This window comes from Natator depressus, chromosome 2 (genome assembly GCF_965152275.1).
Source record: "Natator depressus isolate rNatDep1 chromosome 2, rNatDep2.hap1, whole genome shotgun sequence".
NCBI lineage: Eukaryota > Metazoa > Chordata > Testudines > Cheloniidae > Natator > Natator depressus.
The window spans coordinates 68,650,117-68,673,072 of NC_134235.1; the positions used below are offsets into that span (position 1 = coordinate 68,650,117).

Here is a 22,956-nt window from a genome sequence, read left to right on the forward strand (position 1 = left end):
GCCAGAGGCTAGTGAAGTTAAGGACATGATGCAAGGATCATTTAATATTGTTACTGTTGAGTTCTGTGTTTTGACAACTGTAAGTGTTGGCTGGCATGGTATGTGCTAGATAAATTTGTTCTTACATGATATGTGAATAGTATTAGCAAGATTCACTATTCATACTATGCTGTTTTCCTCAGCTGTGTAGCCTAGGGCAGTGCTTCTCAAGCTATCTGTTGTGGAGGACCGGTAATTTTTTTTTCCCAATGTGCGCGCAGACCAACAGCTGATGGCTCGCGGACTGGCCGCGGTCCGCGGACCACCACTTTGAGTAATGCTGCCCTAGAGGGCAGAACCAGACCTGCCAGTCACTGAGATAAGACTTGGTTCTTTGCATCTTAGAAATCAGCCCGTGAATACTTCCAAGCCTGTAATATGAGAATGAAATCAATAACTTGCAAGTATATACTAATGGTCCTCTGCTGCATATAGAAAACATCATACAGAACATAATCACCCAACGTAATTAAGACTAGTTAAGAAAAATGAATGTAACTATTCAAGAGAAGAGAAATTGCAAGACAAATTGAAATATCTCAGAGTTGCTTGCTATATTTATTGTCTGGTTTAGAATCAGCAGTGAAATATAAAGTAGCGATTACAGAGCTATGTAACACTGTTGAAATTTTAGACTGAGTTATGTGAATTAGGGATGCTATTGTGTGTAGTCTGCTGAAAGCAACGTCTGTCCGAGCAAGCAAGAGAAGCAAGGCAGCCTCTCTCCAATTTACTGTAACATATGGACTGAAGACGAAGTAGCCACCTTACATGTGTATGGCTTCAATGATAAGGTGAAGACCGACCTGGTTTGGTGGACTAAAATGGATTTAGGATGTTGAAACCTTTTGAAGTCCTTTAAACAGAATTTCAGCCACCTAGCAATAGAGGACTTTGATGACTTGTTTCCTTTTACCGCAGGATGGTAGAGGACGAAAAGAGCCCTGGGTTTCCTGAAAACTTTTGTTCTTTTGAGGTAAGTTTGAAGAGCTCTCTACGCAAACAATGTGTGACATACTTTTTTCCTTCAAGCGAATGGGATTAGTAGGGGCAATAGGATGGAAGGCGAATCCATTGAAAATTATGGAAAACTGTTAGTTTTAGCAGTGAATTCCAGTTCTGTGTAACACAACACTATATGCTGTCATCAGCTCCATTGACAGCATGTGAGGCTCAGATTTATTGAACTGAGGTGATCACAATTAGGAAAGTCAGAGTGAGGTAATTTAAATAGAGGTTCTGTTAAAGCATCCAGCACTAGGTTATGTTTCTGAAGAGCCTCTCTGAATTTCTGGAGGAATTAAGTGATGTTGCCTTCAATAATTGCTCAGCATGCAGAACATTAACCTGGGTTTGTCCATCCTCCCGTGCTAGGAGTAGCAGACATATTTTTGTACTTGGTGTTCTTTTAAGTACAGTGAGAGGTTATCCTGTGGGATGCTGGCAATTTAAGAAATACTGGCAGTGTCTGAGTTTAATGTGCTTAGCTCTGCACCATAAACTGAAACTTTCAAATGGCCAGGTATAATTTAGCTTTACAGACTTATTTTTGCTTCCAAAGAGGGCACGACAACTACTCTTTTCCAGACACACAAATCACAACATAGTGGACCTTTCTAAATCTTGGCTGAGTGGATCTTCTCTGTTCTGTCTTTACTGAATCCTTTAATCTCCACTGCAGTGAAAAATATCAGATAGGAAAAAGTACAGATACTCTAATAGCACCCCTTTGGCCTCATAAGTTGTAGTGCAAGGTTCTTATTATGTCCTCTCTTGCTTCTTCCACTTAGATACCAGCCCCCAGAAATGGAAAATTGCTTACCCTGCTATTCAGTTTTTTTTAAAATACTAGACTTCAGGATTCTCACTTCTGGTTCTGAATTCCCTAATATATGAGAGAGGAATATTCCAAGCTCTTTATCTCTTTAAGGTTTTGTGGTCCAAAAGGGTGGCAGAAGTAGTGGAAGCGTGAGCCACTTCTGCTATGGTATGTCTTAACTGCCATTATTGGAACCTCCCAGTCAGTTTCTGTCTTTATCAGGGTGCAAAGGCTCCAAACAGTAACCAATCTTAAAATTAAAAAAAAAAAAGGGGGAAAAAATGCCTCAAGTTGGAACAAAGGAACATGAAAAGTGGAAGATAAAACACCACATTGAAAGAATCCTCTCCAGCCTCTGAAGGTAGTGGATGGCTAAGAAAGAATGCAAAAAAAGTTGCTCTGTCATGGATTGAACTCTGATATGCTTTCTAGCTTCAAGCTAGTCAGGTCATAGAAATGTAAAATATGATCAGCAGAATAGACACTATCTTTCTATTGACATCATTATTTAAGGAATTGGTGTCAAATTAAATAAAAAGTTGAAGGGGCCTTATGTTTTAGTGTTTAAGTTAAACCCCAAAGACCTTTGAACATTGAGTTTGTAAAGAGAAGAGCTTGGAAGGAATGGAACACAGGAGTAGGGGGAAAATATTCAGAGTCAATAGTTTCATTTGAGGTGGTATTACGTCATACCATCTTGGATAGGAATTTGAAGAGCTGTGGCATCACCGTATCCTTGTATAACTTGGTATAAAATGGATTGGTTACTAGAGCTTGAAGTTAACTAAATGTGAGCTGCACTCACTACATCTAGGAAAACAACCTTCCATGTAAGCAATTTGATCTCAGAGTTACCAAGTTGCTCATAAGGAATTTTCATTGCCTGTGATAGGATCACGCTTATGACCCATGACATGCAGGGATTTTATTGGAGATTTTTTAAATTGTCAAGTCCCACATGAACCTGACAAAAAAGAGCTGCAGTGATCCTGGTCTGCCTTTAGATAGCATGATCTAGGCTAAAATGAATCCAGTTGGAGTTGGCCTTCAAGTTACAAACAAAAGGTGAAGAAAGTAGTAAATGATTTTTGTACTGGAGTCCAGGTGGACCTGATTGCGTTACAGTCATACCTTTCCCACTTAATCATACATTATTCTGGTATATGGTTTGCAAACGGTGAAGAGGTCTTGAGTCACCTTGCTTGGAAACATCATTTCTACAGAGCTTTACTCTGCAAGTAGCCGGCCTGTTAAGAAAGTTCCTAGGTTGAGATGTTGCAAGTGGTTATTTTGGGCTAGACTCCCAGACAGATGGCATCAATGTTAGCCAACTGCAGTAGAAGAACTAAGAACAAATGTTAGCCAGGACATTCAAATTGCCTAGACATCAGAATATCAGACTGTCTCCTCGGTTTCACCATGATCTTTTGCTACCAGAAGTACTAGTAGAAATGGATTCCAGGGTTCTTTCTCCGTAGGAGAAGGAAGAAGTGGCTTTTGTGAGCATGGTCTCTCCTAAGTGCCTTATTCAGCAATGGTCACAAGAAGACATTCTGACGTTCTCCACTGGAAGAAAATCTGAACTACTGTTATCTGACCTCTTGACCACTTTTAGTAATAAACTACAGGTAAATTTAGTCTATGTGCAGACATCTTGTTTTCCTGCTAAGCTTGTGGTGACCAAAAATGTCTAGTCTTCTCTTATCTGTTTGTGTGTTTTCTGTATTTGGAGAAACTGATCTGACAAATGTCACATCTTTTCAAATCAGCTGAAAATATTTATGTTGTAACACTAACATCTTCGTGTAAGAAAGGGATTAAATAATGTTGGTTTTGTAACTTGCATTTTTTCTTGCACACTTAGTAAATAAAATTAAGAGTTCAACCTGATTGTTGTAAAGAACCCTAAATTATAGGGTTGGTTCTGAGGTGCAAAAGTAACATCCGTAATCCATGGCAGCCTCTTGTAATTTACCACTGATATGAAAGCTGGATTTCCAAATGGAGCTTTTTCTTCTGCATTACCTCTATATGTGGCATATCCACTACTGGGATACGGTGTCCAGTTTTGGTGTTCTCACTTCAAAAAGGATGCTGACAATGTAGAAATGATTCAGAAAAGAGCTACAAGAATGATTTGATATCTAGAAAATATGCCTTAGAGAGAGTGACTAAAGAAGCCCCATCTATTTAGTTTATCTAAGAGAAGGTTAAGAGCTCATTTGATCATGGTTTACAAGTATATATGTGGGGAAGAGATCTGATAGTAGATGATTTTTTAACATTGCTGAAAAAGGAACAAGAAGATCCAGTGTTTGGAAGTTAAAGCAAAACAAATTTAGATTAGAAGAAGGGAACACTTTTAACAGTTTGCTTAACCACTGGAACAATTTACCTGGGAATGTGTTGGATTCTCAATCACTTTGTCATTAAGTCAAGGCTGGATATCTTTGTAAAATATATTCTGTAGCTCAAACAGAAGTTAGGGACTTCATGGAGAAATTATTAGATGCTGCTCTTTTGTCTGCATTATGCAGGAGGTCAGATTAGATGATCATATTTCCTTCTGGTTTTAAAATCTGTTCATTTTCCTCTGTAGTAAGGAAGGGGCTCAAGGCAATGCAGCATGACTGTCAATTGCTTTTCCTTTGTAAAGAAACCTCCCATTTTACCTAAGGTAGTACTCTTTGGTACAGGGTAAGTAATCAAGATTCTTCTGTGCCTCCTGGTTTCACTGGGAGCCCTACACCCTGCACATGTCTAGCTTCAAGGCAAAAGTTCTTACTATCTTGTTGGTGTCAAAGACCACCCATGTGCTGACCAGGGCTGTGCATTTATGCACTACGGCTTTGCTGTTACCTGTAGAGAGAGGACTTGATTAGGAGAGAGACGTTGCTTCACAGCTCTTTTGGCCATGAAGTCCTGTGCTCAACCTTGGTCCTAAATGGTTTGAAATGGCATAAGGTGTTTCTTGATCATCTGGACTTTCTTGAGCTTTGATTCCTCAGTTACCAGAGGGAGAGTGCTTTTCTGGTAACTATCCTGGCTTTAGGAAAAGCAACAGAACCTCCTGTGTGATGACTGAAAGTGACTGTGGAGACATGATTTTTCTGAGATCTGGAGGGAGAGTTATGGGGGGGATATTGGAGCAGATATGTATGGTCTCCATCTTCAGTTTTGACTTTGAATAATTTTTGAGCCTGTTAATGTCTAAAATTGCTGTGATGCACTAGAATATTTCAGTATCAAATAGAGAGGGTAGACTAAGCTCCCTTTCACGTCTCTTTCTTTGGGACTGGTTTTGACCCAATTTGTAGAGGATTTTTAGTGTACTAAAATGAACACTATAAAAAACCCTCAAGATAAATGTTAAATTTCTTTTACTGGGGAACAGTTGTGTGTGTTGGATAAGATGGCAGAATTGACTGCAAGGTGGCATATAAAAGTAAAAGGAGTTTAACGGGGTGGGGGTGGGAAGAAGACAATTTTAAGGCCCAGAAAAGGCACAAGGCAGATATAGGAAAGGTAAGTTTTAAGGCAGATTAGGAGATCTGAGGGAAAACTATATCTGCAGACAAATGAATAGGACTGAGGATCACCTGAATTCTTGGAGGAAGAAAAAAAACTTCACTGAGTTCTAAGATGGGAGAAACCATATGGTATCCTAGTTACTGATTGGAGAGTCTTGCTTCTAGGTCTGCTTAGTCTCTAAGGTGCCACAAGTACTCCTTTTCTTTTTACGGATACAGACTAACACGGCTGCTACTCTGAAACCTGTCATAGAAGGAATAGTGGACTTGGTAATGAGAGAGGAAGTGATAAGTATATAAAGGTTACATCACATTTCCTCGTCGGGCATAAGCTATCGTGTTCTTTCCTTACCAGCACACTAAACATTTCCTATTCCTTATTTTACTAACACCTGGCAAGAATCATTTTTACATGAATCCACTATTTTAATTTTTTCCCCCTAATTTGAGATACTCTGGGACAACTTTATCCAATGAGCAGATGGAATTAGTACTACTGTCTTGTATATCATCCCACGTGTTTCAGAGGTTTGCATACTCTCACTTGAGCAGTTTCTGTCTTCAGCAGATGGAGTGGCTTGCTCACAAATGAGAGATGTAGGAGACTTTCTAACAGAATGTGAAGCATCATGATATATCTATGTCAGGTGATCATGCTGTCAGGCCAGCATACAGCCAATTTTAGCAGGACTTTTCTCCTTGACTTGTAAGAGATGCTCAGACATATCTCTGAAGGAAACCCATGCTAGGGGAAGCATACCCCAAGCTCAGGACCTTCATTACAAAAAGTAGGATGACTGAAAGAAGTGATTTTGGGTAGCTCTCCCTTCTTTCAGGGCTCTTCCTTATGCTTTTCTCCAGCTAATCAGTTGGCTAAGTCTAGGCCAAGTCTAGAGCCCTTTGCAGAAACCCTACAAAAATGTATTGCTCATGACATGTGTGGAGGATATTCATTCTCAGACTTTCATGGAGCTCTCACTAGTCACTAATGGACAGAGCAGGAGACTGGGAGTCAGAGATTCTGTTCCTGTGCTGTACCACTGAATGTGTTTGGATTTAGGTTAGATACTTTTCTCAGAACCTGTTTTGTATCTAAAATTGGGATATACATATTCACTTTGTGTGTGTGTGTGTGTGTGTGTGTGTGTGTGTCTTACATTAGATAATTTCAAAGAACTTCAGTGCAATGTATTGTCCTCTCAGGGTGACACAGTAATATGATTCATGCTCCTTGCCTTCTCAAAATCTGTTTGGGGTATTTCTATTGTGTCGTGGGACTGTTTCTGGATCTTTTCCCTTTATGTTTTCCCACACCTATACTTGTATCAATTATCTCAACTTTTGTAAATCACGTATGGAGTGTGGGGTCCCTCTAAAGAGTTTTTTGAATGTACTTACATCATCTTGAGCCTAGAATAGTTGTCAGCAGAGCTGTAGATGTGAGATGGCGGGGCAAGATTATTCATTGACCACCTTGCATTCATCTCGCTATACAGACATCTAAACCATGGTCCCTGCTCTGAATGTCTTACAATTTCTAAGACACAGTATATAGATAGAAAAGGGGAGGGAATTGATATAAGACTCTGAAGACATCATGTAAATTGAGTTGTATCAGTTAGGTAGATTTCTTGTCAGTTCTGGATGTTGTGATGTTAAATTCTGATTTTTCTTTACTTATCTTTTCTATCTTTTGCATACTAAATTTCTTTATCTCTATTTTAATGTTTAGTGTGGGAGGGCTTGTAAGAAAGAATTGAGGAGAAGATGAGGACAATAATTTTGAATAGTAGAGGAAAGATGGGGGAAAGAAGCAGAGTTGGATGGCGAGTCAGGTGCAAGAAGACAGTCAATAGGAAAGTTCAGTTCTTGGAGCAAAACATACTGAGTAGGTGAGGTGGAGTTTTGCGTTAGTTAATTTTCTATTTACAGAGCCTTTTGGATGGTAATCCACTACAAGGAAATGAAGGATTTCATGGAGGGGGAAGGACTGTAATGCTTCCAGTGCATGGGCTCTGGCAAAGGTTAAAGCCAGCTGGGGAACAAAATGTCAGAACTCAGGGCATAGCTCCAACACATAACATAAAGAGAGATTATCTCCAGTAGATAACCCCTTTTTGAAGTCCAACAGTGCTAGAATAGTCTTTGATCTCCCATGGGGCAAAAGAACTATCCACTACTGTTATAAACAGAGGAATACCTGGAGTACTGGAATGTGGGAGGCATCCAGTCTTTTTTCCTGAATAGGGAGGAGTCTTATTGCTCAGATGGTCATCAAGCAGATGGGGGAAACCCAATCACTTGTCAAATAGTCTAACCGATTTTAGACTTCTCAGCATGTACCTTCAGTGTACCGTGCCATGGTGTTCAATTGAAGGAATTGCTCTATAAATCTGTTTGTGTTTGTGGATGGCAAATTTTCATTTTGCATCTGTTTTGTTTAGGCACACTTGCAATCTTGTGGATCTTTGTACATGCTCTCACTTTTCTTTATTAAACATCTTTACGGTATTCTTTTTGTGGCGAAAAGAGGAATAAAACTGAGTGGTGTCAGAAGGTAAATGCTTGCTTACCCCACAGTGAGCACAGTGGGGCACTTTGCTGTCTTGGTAGCTTGTTTTTAGTCTTGTTACACTCTTTCATATATACATACTCCTTGGGGCATTCTGCGCCAAAAAATTCAAAATTCTGCAAATGTAATTTGTCAAAATAACACTACATAATCACTCCAGTTTCAATTATTTTGGTAATGTATTTCAAAATACCTGTCAGCAAGTATGTCTGTAATAATACAGAGACACACACACACATTTTCCCAGGAGTAGAGAGTTAAAGAAATCCCAGTTAAATGACAACCCAGTTCCTGTTTATCTGCCCCCTACCCCACTCCCTCAGAGCCCAGCCGGGGGGACAGACACTCACAATCCCTCCCTCCCCCACAGAGAACACCTGCGGAGCCCCTCCCAGCCAATACACCTGCACCCCATCCCCCCCCCAGAGCCCAGCTGCTGCTTCCCCCTTCCCCAGACACCTATTCCCCTCCCCCCAGAGCCTAGGGATCCAGAGGGAGAAATAGCCTGATGCTTGGTCCCAGGCTTGCGTGGAGTTTCCTGCGCCCTCTCCTTCCCTCAGGCCATGTTGGAAACTTCAGCTGCCGGGAACCCTCCAGCTCCTTCTCCTTCCCCCCAGCAGTGTCTTGTATGTGCAAACTGGACTCTGCAGAGTCCAGTGGCACCTAGTGGTGCCGAGCAGCACTGCATCTCATTTTTGTGGGGGAAAGGAAATTCTGTGCGCACAATGTCAATTTCTGCAAAATTCTGAATTGTGCAGTGGCACAGAATTCCCCTAGGAGTAATGTACAGCAGTGGTTCTCAAAGCCGGTCCACCGCTTGTTCAGGGAAACCCCGTGGCGGGCCGAACCGGTTTGTTTACCTGCTGTGTCCGCAGGTTCGGCCGATAGCGGCTCCCACTGGCTGCGGTTTGCTGCTCCGGGCCAATGGGGGCTGTGAAAGGGCGTCCAGCACGTCCCTTGGTTCGCGCCGCTTCCCGCAGCCCCCATTGGCCTGGACCAGCGAACCGCGGGCAGTGGAAGCCACGATTGTCCGAACCTGCGGATACGGCAGGAAAACAATCTGGTCTGGCCTTCAAGGGGCTTTCCCTGAACAAGTGGCAGACCAGCTTTGAGAACCACTGATGTACAGTACGGGGTAAACTATTCCCTCTTCCAGTGGCTTAATATGACAACAGAGTAGCAGCACTTCCAGTCTTCAGCCAGCTATTGGACAACTCCTAGAGTTTCTGGTGTACAGAAACAAATTTAAGAAAAGGAGTACTTGTGGCACCTTAGAGACTAACCAATTTATTTGAGCATAAGCTTTTGTGAGCTACAGCTCACTTCATCGGATGCATAGTGTGGAAAGTGTAGAAGATCTTTTTTATATACACACAAAGCATGAAAAAATACCTCCTCCCACCCCACTCTCCTGCTGGTAATAGCTTATCTAAAGTGATCACTCTCCTTACAATGTGTATGATAATCAAGGTGGGCCATTTCCAGCACAAATCCAGGGTTTAACAAGAACGTCTGAGGAGGCGGGGGGTAGGAAAAAACAAGGGAAATAGGTTTCAGAGTAACAGCCGTGTTAGTCTGTATTCACAAAAAGAAAAGGAGTACTTGTGGCACCTTAGAGACTAACCAATTTATTTGAGCATAAGCTTTCGTGAGCTACAGCTCACTTCATCAGATGTGTCCATTTATTCTTGGCCTAATAACATCAGCCACACTATCAGAGGCTCGTTCACCTGCACATCCACCAATGTGATATATGCCATCATGTGCCAGCAATGCCCCTCTGCCATGTACATTGGTCAAACTGGACAGTCTCTACGTAAAAGAATAAATGGACACAAATCAGATGTCAAGAATTATAACATTCATAAACCAGTTGGAGAACACTTCAATCTCTCCGGTCACGCAATTACAGACATGAAAGTTGCTATATTACAACAAAAAAACTTCAAATCCAGACTCCAGCGAGCAACTGTTGAATTGGAATTCATTTGCAAATTGGATACAATTAACTTAGGCTTGAATAGAGACTGGGAGTGGCTAAGTCATTATGCAAGGTAACCTATTTCCCCTTGTTTTTTCCTACCTCTCCCCCCCCAGAGGTTCTTGTTAAACCCTGGATTTGTGCTGCAAATGGCCCACCTTGATTATCATACACAATGTAAGGAGAGTGGTCACTTTAGATAAGCTATTACCAGCAGGAGAGTGGGTTTGTGTGTGTGTGGGGGGGGGGGGGTTTGAGAGAACCTGGATTTGTGCTGGAAATGGCCCACCTTGATTATCATACACATTGTAAGGAGAGTGATCACTTTAGATAAGCTATTACCAGCAGGAGAGTGGGGTGGGAGGAGGTATTTTTTCATGCTTTGTGTGTATATAAAAAAGATCTTCTACGCTTTCCACACTATGCATCCGATGAAGTGAGCTGTGGCTCACGAAAGCTTATGCTCAAATAAATTGGTTAGTCTCTAAGGTGCCACAAGTACTCCTTTTATTTTTGCGAATACAGACTAACACGGCTGTTACTCTGAAATTTAAGAATGTATCCCAAAATATGTTTTGGGTTTTTTTGTTTATCTATCTATCTATCTATCTATCTATCTGGTGAAGTGTTTTCTTTTAAGTGTTTGTGAGACTTTACTGTGAAATTTTTCAGGTTTTCCTGAAGACTGTATAAATACACAGCTTTATAAACACAGGTGCTACCCAATAACTCATTTTTCCAATAGCCTGGAAGATATCAATATCCAAAACATTATTAAGTTGGATGTAGTGGAATATTGTCATGTTGCTAGAGACTTGAAGCAGGATCTGAAAAGTTGCATGATGTTTTAAAGTCAATTCTAACGTTTTTTGAGAGGTCTACATGTTTAAAAATGTTTAGGTCTTGTTGTTCTTATCGTTGCAATACCTGACTGATTTATGGGCTTGTGTTATTTTCAAAAGGAATTTAGGCAGTTAGGAGACAAAATCTGATTGACCATCACTGAGAGTCAGGCTCCCTTTTGAAAATGAGATTAGGCTTCTAAAGCAGGTGCTACAACACTGAGTGCAGCATTGCCTAAGTAACTTAAAATCTGGGAGTTAAACAATGGTAGATTATCCTTCTAGAATAAATTGCCTAACATTTTGGCCCAGAATTTAATGTACTACATCATCACACACTCAGTAGCAAATGTATTCTGCAGAATGCTTATGTGTTTGGGTTTTAATATTGATCTCACCATATTTGAATAACTTAAAAAAGGAAAATCAATCTTATTCTAGCTTCCACACACAAAGCTGTACATGTGTACAGTTGACCATGGATGATGTGCAGTCACAGCTTAGTTAAGTGTGGAATCTACAATAAGTATCACTGTTTTCTTTTCTTTCCTTTTTTCATAGGTAGAGAGGTTGATATTAAAACCAAACACATAAGTATAATCAGGAGGACATTTCTTAACAGAATATGCAACTTCAAAGGTATGTAAAGATTGGGGTGTAAACCAAAAGACTTCCCTTTAGTTATCTTTCCTTCTTTAATATAATTGTCTTCCTAAATTCAAATAAAGTTTTCTTTCTAAACTGTTAGCTAAATTAGTACATTTCCTGTTTATGTTGTTACAATAGGAAAATCTGCAGTTTTTAAACTTGAAAAGCAAAACAAAAGTAGTTGTAAAGGGGCAGTAATTCAGTACGTTGTTAATAGGATGCAGAGCTTTTAGTGTCTGATTCATCTGTACCTTGGGTTGATGATAGCAGAACTCTTGACTCTTGATGGCTGTTAAATGACATGTGAAATAAATTCGTGATGGTCACCGGTTGCATTGTGGGCACTTTTCATTGCTACTCACATTGCACCTGGTTTGTTAAGAATTAATTTAAATCTTCCTTTGATTAATTTTCTCACCTCCTACACTTCTCCCAACCTGCCCTCCTACTATCTTCTTGCTGTGCTGTTTTCCAAGCTGCCTCTTTACATTTAGATCTCCTACCCTTTGTTATGAGCCAAATGACCACTTCTTCAACAAAATGTTTTTTGTCCTTAGTATGCCTCTTCTGTAAACCCCATACTCCAAAAAATATATAGCATAATACATATGTGCATAAAAAGTGATAATGTACACTGCTTTGATATTTGATCTGATTTCTTGTTGGAACGGTACTGGCTAATTTGTAGGTTTCTGGGGCCAGGACTGTCTTGCTTTCTTTTGGATTAATATGACATTCAGTAAACAGTCTGAGTAAATTGAGTTTGTCATTTAATACAATTTTTGTTAAAAAATAAAAAAAGGTAAAGGAAGTTTGTATTACTTTCAGTAAATGTTTTTAGGGAGGGCCAAACAACTGTTCATATTTAAACACTACCTTTTAGACTTTGTGTTTAATTTTCTGTTAGGTGTCACAGTCAATAGTTTTTCTGAAGTATGATAAACATTTGAGTACTGCATTGAATGCATTACTGCATTGAGTACAGGTTTAGACTGATAATTTAATTCTGTGAATTTACTTTTTTTTTCTTTCTTTTTTTTTTTTTTTGGCATAGGAAATGTATGAGGTTGCAAAGAAGCTTTGTTCCTTTTGTGAAGGTCTGGTCCATGATGAACATCTTCAGCACCAAGGCTGGGCCGCCATAATGGCCAATTTGGAAGATTGCACATATTCTTATCAAAAGCTGCTTTTCAAGTTTGAAAATGCATATTCAAACTATCTGCAGTCCATAGATGATATTAAGCTGAAACTCACACAGTAGGTTTGCTGTTAGACTCTTCAATAAGAAAGTGCCCTACACAATCAGTGCATTTAAAAATAAGTTTTATGATTTTATATTTCCACAATTAATTCTTAGTAAACCAGTAGAAGTTCTGAATTCTGTACATTTGTACTACTTTTGTTGTATTTAGTATCATACAGTAGGTAACTTAATATGTTAGAACATTCACTCCTTATAGTTTTCTTAAAAGCTTACTCCTGGGGGAATTCTGCACCAAAAAATTTAAAATTCTGCAAAAAAAAATTGCCTACCTTAAACTTTTTGTAAGATTAGTTCCTTGATAGATGTTTTGTTTGTCCTTTATTTTAAAGCTTGGGGACAGCTGTTTCTGTAATGTCCAAGATCCCACTGCTGGAGTGCCTAACCAGACATAGTTACAGAGAGTGTTTAGGAAGATTGGATTCTTCTGTTGGGCATGGAGGGGCAGAAAGTGAAGAAACTGAAGATGAGAAGTCTGCTGAACTGGTGCTTTCTTCTGATATACCTAGAGTGCACAATAAATCACTTTTATCCTCATTTTGCAAGTCTGTGGAGCATTCAGCCCTGGACAGCACAGATCCCGGAAATGTCAAAGAAAATAGGGAATCCAGTCAAAACACTACTATTGAGGAGAGTAAAACTTCAGAGGAGCTTAACGAGAATGATCTGCCTTCCTTCAATGTCTCTCTGTTGGACTGGATAAATGTTCAAGATAGACCTAATGATGTGGAATCATTAGTCAGAAAATGTTTTGATTCTATGAGCAGAGTAAGTTCACACTTAAAAAAAAAGTCTTAATGAAATAATAGGAATTTCCCATTTAATCTTTCTGTTTGGTTACCAGATGCTGGTGTTATTGAAGTAAATGTTGATCTGACTTTAATTGTTTTAACTTTGTTTCTCCTGCAACTTTCTGCATTTAAACAAAGGAGAAAATGGAGAAGAGAAAATCAGAGGGCTGCTTAGTTTGAAAATTTGACCATCCTTAGATTTGTTGTAATTTCATGTGAATAGTTGTCCAAAACGTTTTATAAAAAAAAAAAAAAAAAAGCAGCATTTATTTTTGTGGCTAGCATGGTAACACATTTTTGTTTTCTTCGCTAACTTTGTGATGTTACTTACCCAACAAAATATACCCAAACCTGTGTGAAATCAAGGATGTTCCTGGTCCCACAGATGTATAACATACTTTCTGTTAAAAAAAGATTAAATCCTCTATCATATTAAAAACACAGGAAAAAAAATTGAGCCCATTAAATGGGTTTTGATATTTTGTACCAGCAGATGGATATACACACTTTCTCAGAGTAGCTTATATCTAGCTGGGTGTTCCATTTCTGTCTCCAATAGAGAAGCATCATGCTCTGAGTAGTTTTAGATGGTTGTTTGATAGTGACGTATCTTTTTCTTGGTTTTTACTAGTGAGCTTTGTAGCCTATTTAAAAACCTCTTCCTCATGAATCTCTTCTCATTTCTCACTTACTAGTGGTAATATGTAATTCTTAGTTTAAAACAGATTTTTTAAATTTTATATTTTATTTTGGGATCTTAGTTTTGTGTTCATTATAGTTGTGCAACTCCAGTAAAATGCTCCCTGTGAACCAACATAACAAAAGTCTCTGGTGTCATGAGGAGGAACGAGGGGCATTCTGTGAGTAGGTGTTCCCTGTGTTAGTTTCTCCACTTGATATTTGAGTCAGCTTCAAGGAGTACAGGCTAAAGATTCTCTAAATAGAAGTTTATGTCCAAGCTGCCTACAACTAGTTTCATATCATCTGGTTTGGTCACTACAAAGGAACCAGCTTTCTCCCGACCTGTAATTGCAGAGACCAACCCAACTGCTAAATTACCCAGTTTCCCCTTGACAGCAGCAATGCAGTTATGCAAATGATGGTATATAAGTGAAGATTTGACATATTTTAGATTTCATTAGGATTCCTAAATTTTATTTGCAAAGAACTTAAGTTGTTGCCCCCCTCCCCATTTGTTTGTTTGGCTTTTTTAAAAAATCTGGTACCTTTTCAGAATGATTCGAAGGCTTCCGTGAAATCAGAACTAATCTGGAACTGAAAAAAATATCTAATAGGGCTGTCAATTAATCACAGTTAACTCATGCGATTAACTAAAAAAAAGTAATCGTGATTAAAAACATTAATCGCGATTAATTGTAGTTTTAATTGAACTGTTAATAGAATACCAATTCAAATTTACTAAATACTTTGGATGTTTTTCTACATTTTCATATATATTGTATTATGTGTTGTAATTGAAATAAGTGTATATTTTTATTACAAATATTTGCATGGTAAAAATGATAAAATAAATAGTATTTTTCAGTTCACCTCATACAAGTACTGTAGTGCAATCTTTGTTGTGAAAGTGCAACTTACAAATGTAGATTTTTGTTGTTACATAACTGCACTCAAAAACAAAACAATGTAAAACTTCAGAGCCTTCAAATTCCTACTTGTTCAGCCAATCACTAAGAAAGACAAGTGTGTTTACATTTACAGGAGGTAATGCTGCCCTCCTTCTTATTTACAATGTCACCAGAAAGTGAGAACAGACACATGGCACTTTTGTAGCCGGCATTGCAAGGTATTTATGTGCCAGATATGCTAAACATTTGTATGCCCCTTCATGCTTCGGCTGCCATTCCAGGGGACATGCTTCCCTGTTGATGACGCTTGATTTAAAAAAAACAAAAAAAACCTGCATTAATTAAATTTGTGACTGAACTCCTTGGGGGAGAGTTGTATGTCCCCTGCTCTGTTTTACCTGCATTCTGCCGTATATTTCATGTTACAGTAGTCTCGGATGATCATCCAGCACAGATTGTTCATTTTAAGAACACTTTCACTACAGATTTCACAAAATGCAAAGAAGGTACCAGTGTGAGATAGCTACAGCACTTGATCCAAGGTTTAAGAATCTGAAGTGCCTTCCAAAATCTGAGAGGGACGAGGTGTGGAACATGCTTTCATAAGTCTTAAAAGAGCAACACTCAAATGAGGACACTACAGAACCTGAACCACCAAAAAAGAAAATCAGCCTTCTGCTGGTAGCATCTGACTCAGATAATGAAAGTGAACATGCGTCGGTCTGCACTGCTTTGGATTGTTATCGAGCCTGACCTGTCCTCAGGTTGAACATATGTCCTCTAGAATGGTGGTTGAAGCATGAAAAGACATATGAACCTTTAGCACATCTGGCACGTAAATATTTTGCGATGACGGCTACAACAGTGCCATGAGAACGCCTGTTCTCACTTTCAGGTAACGTAAACAAGAAGCGAGCAACATTATCTCCTGCAAATGTAAACAAACTTGTTTGAGCGATTGGCTAAACCAGAAGTAGGATTGAGTGAGCTTGCAGGCTCTAAAATTTTACATTGTTTTATTTTTGAAAGCAGTGGGTTTTTTTTACATCTACATTTATAAGTTCAACTTTCATGATAGAGATTGCACTTATACTTGTATTAGGTGAATTGAAAATACTATTTTGTTTTTTTACAGTGAAAGTACTTGTAATAAAAAATAAAGTGAGCACTGTACACTTGTATTCTGTGTTGTAATTGAAATCAGTATATTTGAAAATCTAGAAAACATCAAAAAATATTCAAATAAATGGTATTCTGTTATTGTTTAACAGTGCAATTAATCATGATTAATTTTTTAATCGCTTGACAGCCGTAATATCTAAATACCTATCCTGTGGCAGAATGGTTATTTGGTATTAAATTTATCCTGAGTTGACATTTTGACATGTAAAACTGGAATAGGCTAGCATTAATTTATTGATTTTTTCATTGCTATTTAGAGATTTGAACCATGCAACTGATTTATGATGGCATTTCTTGCTAACCTCCTTTATGGAATTCTTCCTGTTTGAATTCTTTGTAGAGCAGCAGTTTCCAAGCTCTCGTCTGTGACCATTGGTGGTCCAGGGAGAACTAGTATGTTCTGCATGGTGCTGGCTCCTTGCTTCCAATTGCTTCTAAAGACATCCAGACTCTTAATGCAAAAAACGTAGCTTCTTGTAAAAGTAGTTAGCAACAAGGAGCTTCTATTGGGGCTACTGATATGTAATCAAGAGGGGACGGAAAGAAACTACCACAGACAGAAACTGCTATCTACCAATGAAGGAAGAGCCAGATCCTGCAAATGGGGCTAGAGTCAAAGACAGCAGGAGAAGTTCCAGGGTGAGCAGAGAGGAGATCAGACCTCAGGGTAGTATGTGGAGAAGAGTGAAATGAGAGAAACAGAGATCCTCTTTGTTCCAAAAGGTCAAAACACAAATTGCATTAGTTAAAAATAATGTACTTCCCTAATATTACTTTTCCATGTAAACAGCTGTTCTAGTTGCGACAAGGACAATATATAGTCATGAATGGGATTGTGATTGGGAGGAGGATCCAGTTGACGACTCTGTTAAGAGTTTGTCCAGTATTTGAAAATCTTTGAGAACCCTTAGTACAAATAGTACATTTAGAAAGACATGACAAGATAGGACAGTTTTAAAACTGCCTTTCATGACATCTCAAAAAGTTTTTAAAAAATCCTGAAGTATTGTATTCTTTGAGATGCGCTGTGGGCATTTAACTTCAGCTGTTTTGCACTAATATTTTCTTCTGGAAATTAAGGCTAATTCTAATTTTTTTCTTCCAAGTTGAATCACTTTCCGATTTGCTTTCTTTTTCCCACTTTCCTTTTTATTATTATTATTATTATTTTGGAGTAAATGGGGATCTCTTTAACTCTAGTACCTCTGTATGTTGTTGTATCCCTCCTTCAAAGTTTCACATTGCTACATCCCACAACATTTGCGGCAATACTGCCATTTGCAACAGTATCTTAGGTCCCAGATTATGTACTACTGGCCTTTATGTAGGCATTTTCTTCGTGTAGGCATTCACTCATTTATATGGTATCATAGACTTCAGGGTAAGAGTTCTCATGTGACTAAATGTGAGAGTAAAAGCGGCAAAGAGTCCTGTGGCACCTTTTAGACTAACAGACATATTGGAGCATAAGCTTTCGTGGGTGAATACCCACTTCGTCGGATGCATGTATTCACCCACTAAAGCTTATGCTCCAAATACATCTGTTAGTCTGGATCTGCATTAAGAGTCCTGTGGCACCTTATAGACTAACACGGCTACCCCTCTGAATGTTAGAGTAGTTCCCTAAAAATAATTTTTACTGAACTCTCTTGCAACACCAGGTTTGCAGTAGCTCTTTTAGATAAATTGTTATGCCACGCTACCCAAGCATGACATGCTCTATGCTCTTAACTAGTTTATTCAGAACTGTGTTCCATTGAAACAGTAATTTCCCTAGTCTCTTATAACTAAAGGATTTGTATTGAAAGTCTCTACTTTTTTTCACTACTTTGACGTTGAATTGGAGGAATCACCCCAAAGCCCTGTAGATGTGATGTAACCTCTTACTTTTTTAACATCTGTTGGTGATAGTGGGTTTGTAAGGGTGGATGAGTCAAACTTTTCCTCCAGCAAAAAATTAGTGACTAGTTTAAATGTAATAAAAGTTTTAAACGTAATCAGAGGTGGTACAGCTCTGTAACGTCACTCAGTTATTTGTTTGTGAATATATCTGCCTATCTTATAAAGAGCTGTCACTTTAGTTTTCCATTTTTTTTAAATTAATCTTGATTCCATTTTCAAGGACCTGGATTGCATAGTCTAATAGTTCCCAAACTATTTCTAATTTTATGCCACAAGTAAGAACAAAGACTAAATTGTAAAATAATAACAACAAAACAGAATATGTGGGATACAGAAGAAATTCCCAGTGAAAAACTAAATCAGAAATTAAGGAACTGTGGGTACATCAGCACAGTAAGCAGCAGCCTGCCGTAGTGAGTCTGAGTCTGGGTCTACAGACTCAGGCTTGTACTATGGCTTTAAAAATAGTTGTGTGGCTGTTGGGGCTCATGCTAGAGCTTGGGCTCTGAAGCCCACCTCCTCTCTAGGCTTCAGTGTAGACCTACACTAAGAGCAAAATAATTTGGATGAATTTTAATATTTTGTTTTCTCTGTAACATATTCATTTCATTTTTTTTATTTTTTTATTTTATTTTTTTGCTCCTGCACCAACCATTCAATGTCAGTGTTGTCATTGTCTCTTTATTAATGAGTTGCAATCTGTTGTACACAGCGTGAAGTATTTTTTTTAAAAGGCACTAAATATATGTATAATTACAGTCTCTTTTTTCTTCCATCTTTTAGCTTGATCCAAAGATCATTCAGCCCTTTTTGGTAGAATGTCGACAAACTATTGCCAAACTAGATAATCAAAACATGAAGGCGATTAAAGGGCTTGAGGACAGGCTTTATGCGTTGGACCAGATGATAGCTAGCTGCAGCAGACTAGTAAATGAACAAAAAGACCTTGCTCAGGTAATTTTTTTTTCTTGGGGTGGGGGAAATAGATTAATGTAGCACAACACTCTAATAAAACAAATAAGCATATCTCTTTATGTGAAACAGTTTCCAACACATTTAACTTTATGTACAAGAGTATTACAAAAGCATGGTAGCTGTGGCTTTATTATGATAGAAGGTGCATTTTCCTTATCATTCTTCTTTTTGGGGGGGGGGGGGGGGTTATTTCTCACGTTCTAAAAATGAACCTTTTGGCGGAAATGTCTTCTCCTTATTTTCAGTCCATAAGGGCAAATTTGATAATTTAGTTTGGTAGTTTTAAGCCATCACGGATGTAGACATAGTACTGGGTCATTCATTCAAAAAAAAAAAATTAAGGATTTTTGTTGTTTTAAAACATTGGATGTGGTGGTTGCCAGTACAAAACTCTTAAATACTGTACACATTAACCCACTCCCCCCATCACTCTACAGAGTAAAACAAATGAAACTGTAAACCTTAGCTATAAAACTGTGGTCAAAATGCAGAGAGACATCCAAAATTACACTTCTCACTGTAACTGTAGCTCTGACAAACAGCATAATAATACAAAATACCACATATGGCCAAGTGATCATGTTAAAATTTCTATGGGAACCATAATTCTGAACGTCCTCACTTTTTTGTATTTAAATTTTCAACTATTTTGATTATCATTTTTTGCATCATACAATCCCAAATGCTGAGTAAATTACAAATATATTTAATGAAGTAGACCAGTCTTGTCCCCTCTGTTTCCATCAAGGTTATTTTTCTGATTGTATGTCTGAGCATTTTGGTATGAGTTGGACATGTAAGATGCTCAACACAAAATCAACCCTGGGCATGAAAAAGTTAGTGTAAATTATTGAAGGGAAGCTAAAAGACATAAGGAGAAGGCGGCTATGGCCAGCAGAGATAAGGAAAATAAGCAGCAGGAGGGTGTTTTTTTAAAAATATATTAGGAACAAAATGAATCCTGACAATGGTATTGGTTCATTACTAGATGGAAATGGCAGAATTATCAATTGTAATGCAGAAAAGGCAGAAATGTTCATAAATATTCTTTATTGGAGGGGGAAAATAAATGATGTAGTCTCATTATATGGTGACGATAACACTCTTTCCATTCCACTAGTATCTCTGTAAGATGTCAAACAGAAGCTACTAAAGTTAGATTTTTTTTTAAAGCAGCAGATCCAGATGACTTGCATGCAAGAGTTTTAAAAGAACTGGCGGAGGAGCTCAGTGGACCATTAATGTTGATTTTTAGTAAGTCTTCAAGCCCTGGGAAAGTTCTGGAAGAAAGCTAATGTGCCAATTCACCAAAATGCTCAGATGGGATGGCCCAGATAATTATAGGCCTGTCAGCCTGACATGGATCCCAGGCTAGATAATGGCTGATACAGAACTCATTTAAGAATGAAAGGAGAGTAATGTAATTTAATGCAAATGAAAAGGGGTTATAGAAAATAGGTCATGTCAAACTAATGTAATATCTCTTTTTTATGAGACTACATATTTGGTTGATAAAAGGCAATAGTGTTGATGTAATAGACTTCTGTAAAATCTTTGACTTGGTATGGCATGGCATGTTGATTAAAAAACTAGAACAATATAAAATTAACATGGCACACATTAAATTTGATTAAAAACTGGATACTGGATAGGTCTCAAAATGTAACTGTAAATGGGGAATTGTCACACAATTAGTGTGTTTCCGGTGTGGTCCTGCAGGGATCGGTTCATGTCCCTACGCTATGTAATAGTTTTATCAGTGAAGAAAACATAAAATCATCATTGTTTGCAGATGACACAAATTGGGGAGTGGTAAATGATGAAGACGACAGTATATTGATTCAGACCGATCGTAAAATGGGTGCAAACAAACAATATGCATTTTAATATGGCATGTAAATATTATATCAAAGAGAACAATGTGGGCCATAGTTAGGGGATGATGGACTCTGTCCTGAGAAGCAATGACTCTGAGAAAGATTTGGTGGTCATGGTAAATCAGCTAAACGTGAGCCCCCAGTGTGATGCTCTGGCCAAAAAAGCTAATGTGATCCTGGGATGCATAAACAAGAGAATTTTGAGTAGGAGTAGAGAGGTTATGTTACCCTCTGTATTTGGCACTGGTGTGACTGCTGCTGGAATACCCCACAATTCAAGAAGGAGGTTGATAAATTGGAGCGAGTTCAGAGAGGAGCAACAATAATGATTAAATTATTAAAAGATGCTTTATAGTGAGATACTCAAAGAGCTCAGTCTATTTAGTTTAACAAAGAGAAGGTTAAGGGTGAGTTGATTAATCTGTAAGTACCTGCATAGGGAACAAGTATTTGATAATGGGCTCTTCAGTCTGGGAGAGAAAGATATAACATGATCCAGTGGCAAGTTGAAACTAGATAAATTCAGACTGGAAAGAACTAAGGTGTAAATTTTCAATGGTTTGAGTAATCATTGGAATAATTTACCCAGGGTAGTGGTGGATTCTCCTATCCAGATTGGATTCTTTTCTAAAAGATATGCTTTGGGAATTAATTTGGGGAAGTTCTGTGGCCTGTGTTATGTACAGGAGATCAGATGAGAGGATGAATATAGTCACTTCTGGCCTTGGAATCTATGAATCTATAAACAATACTTGGGGTCCCAACCCTTGCTTCTGAGAGACATTAGCTTTATTCTGATTTAATTTCTGGAATAGTACACATCTTATTCTTCCTTTTCTGAATGTGTGCAAAAATCAAACTGCTTACTATTTGAGAAGACTAAGGAGAAATGGTTAGAATTTGAAGGAATATAATATGTAGCGACATATTTCTATTTTTAAATCTGCAGTTTCATATTCTACAGAAACTGGTTTGATATAAATGGTTTGATATTTTTTGATCTTTGGTGTGAGTGACCATTTGTCTCTAAGTCCAGCTGCCATGGATGGCAAGATAGACTGGAATTTCTGTGATTCTGTAGTAAGACTGTTATAGTGCTTTAGGAGTACACACTTGTTACTGGGTTAGTGAAGTTTGAATTATAGAGCATACCACCAGTTTGGAGTGTCTACCCGGCTTTTTGACGTTCTGCTCTGAGGTTGGCATTCACGATCATGAGCAACTCCATACAGCGTGACGGTGTTCCACCTTGTATTTAACTGTGACCCTGAATAAGTTTCCTAGACCTGAAGAAGAGCTCTGTGTAAATTTGAAAGCTTCTCTCTCTCACCAACAGAAGTTGGTCTAATAAAAGGTATTCTTCTTCGAGTGCTTGCTCATGTTGATTCCAGTTAGGTGTGTGCGTGCCACGTGCACAGTTGTCGGAAGGTTTTAGCACCTTTTGGATCGGCTATAGAGCACCCTGGAGTGGCGCCTTCATGGCGGTGAAGATAGGTCCCTGCCAACCCGCCGCCTCTTCAGTTCCTTCTTACCGCCAGTGACAGTCATTGGAACTGTAGTTGCTTCCTCTCGCAAGTGTTTTTCCCTTAGTTTTGTAGTCTCATAGTTTAGTTTTGTAAATAGTTGAAGTTGCTAGTGTTTAGTTGTTAGTTTTAGTAGGCGTGGGGGCTTTTTCCCACCCCAAATTCCCTTTCCTCCTTTGGGGTTCAGGGCATGCCCCGATCCCAAGGGTTTAAACCCTGTGGAACCTGCCATAAGCTCATGCCAACGGGCAACCCCCATGACTCTTGTGTCAAGTGTTTGGGGGAGGCTCACCAAACAGAATGGTGCAATATTTGCAAAGGGTTCTGCCCGAGGATGAAGAAAGAGCAGGACTTCAGGCTGGCGCAGATCCTGATGGAATCCAGCACCGAGCAGGATCCGGCACTAAGCACCTCAGTGTGGAGTA

General features: G+C 38.6%; 1 protein-coding gene across 3 annotated transcripts in view; it reads left to right on the plus strand.

Moving 5' to 3' along the window:
- The window catches only part of RB1CC1 (RB1 inducible coiled-coil 1), a 158,558-nt gene that overhangs the window by 43,957 nt on the left and 91,645 nt on the right, over positions 1-22,956 (plus strand). For 2 of the 3 annotated variants that reach the window (XM_074944388.1, XM_074944389.1), the window contains exons 6-8: positions 12,486-12,688; positions 13,025-13,460; positions 18,940-19,110. In XM_074944388.1, the coding sequence (XP_074800489.1) occupies positions 12,486-12,688; positions 13,025-13,460; positions 18,940-19,110 (810 nt within the window). Of the gene's footprint in view, positions 1-960; positions 1,016-12,485; positions 12,689-13,024; positions 13,461-18,939; positions 19,111-22,956 lie in introns of all 3 variants that reach the window. The other variant, XM_074944390.1, reaches the window with a different exon arrangement.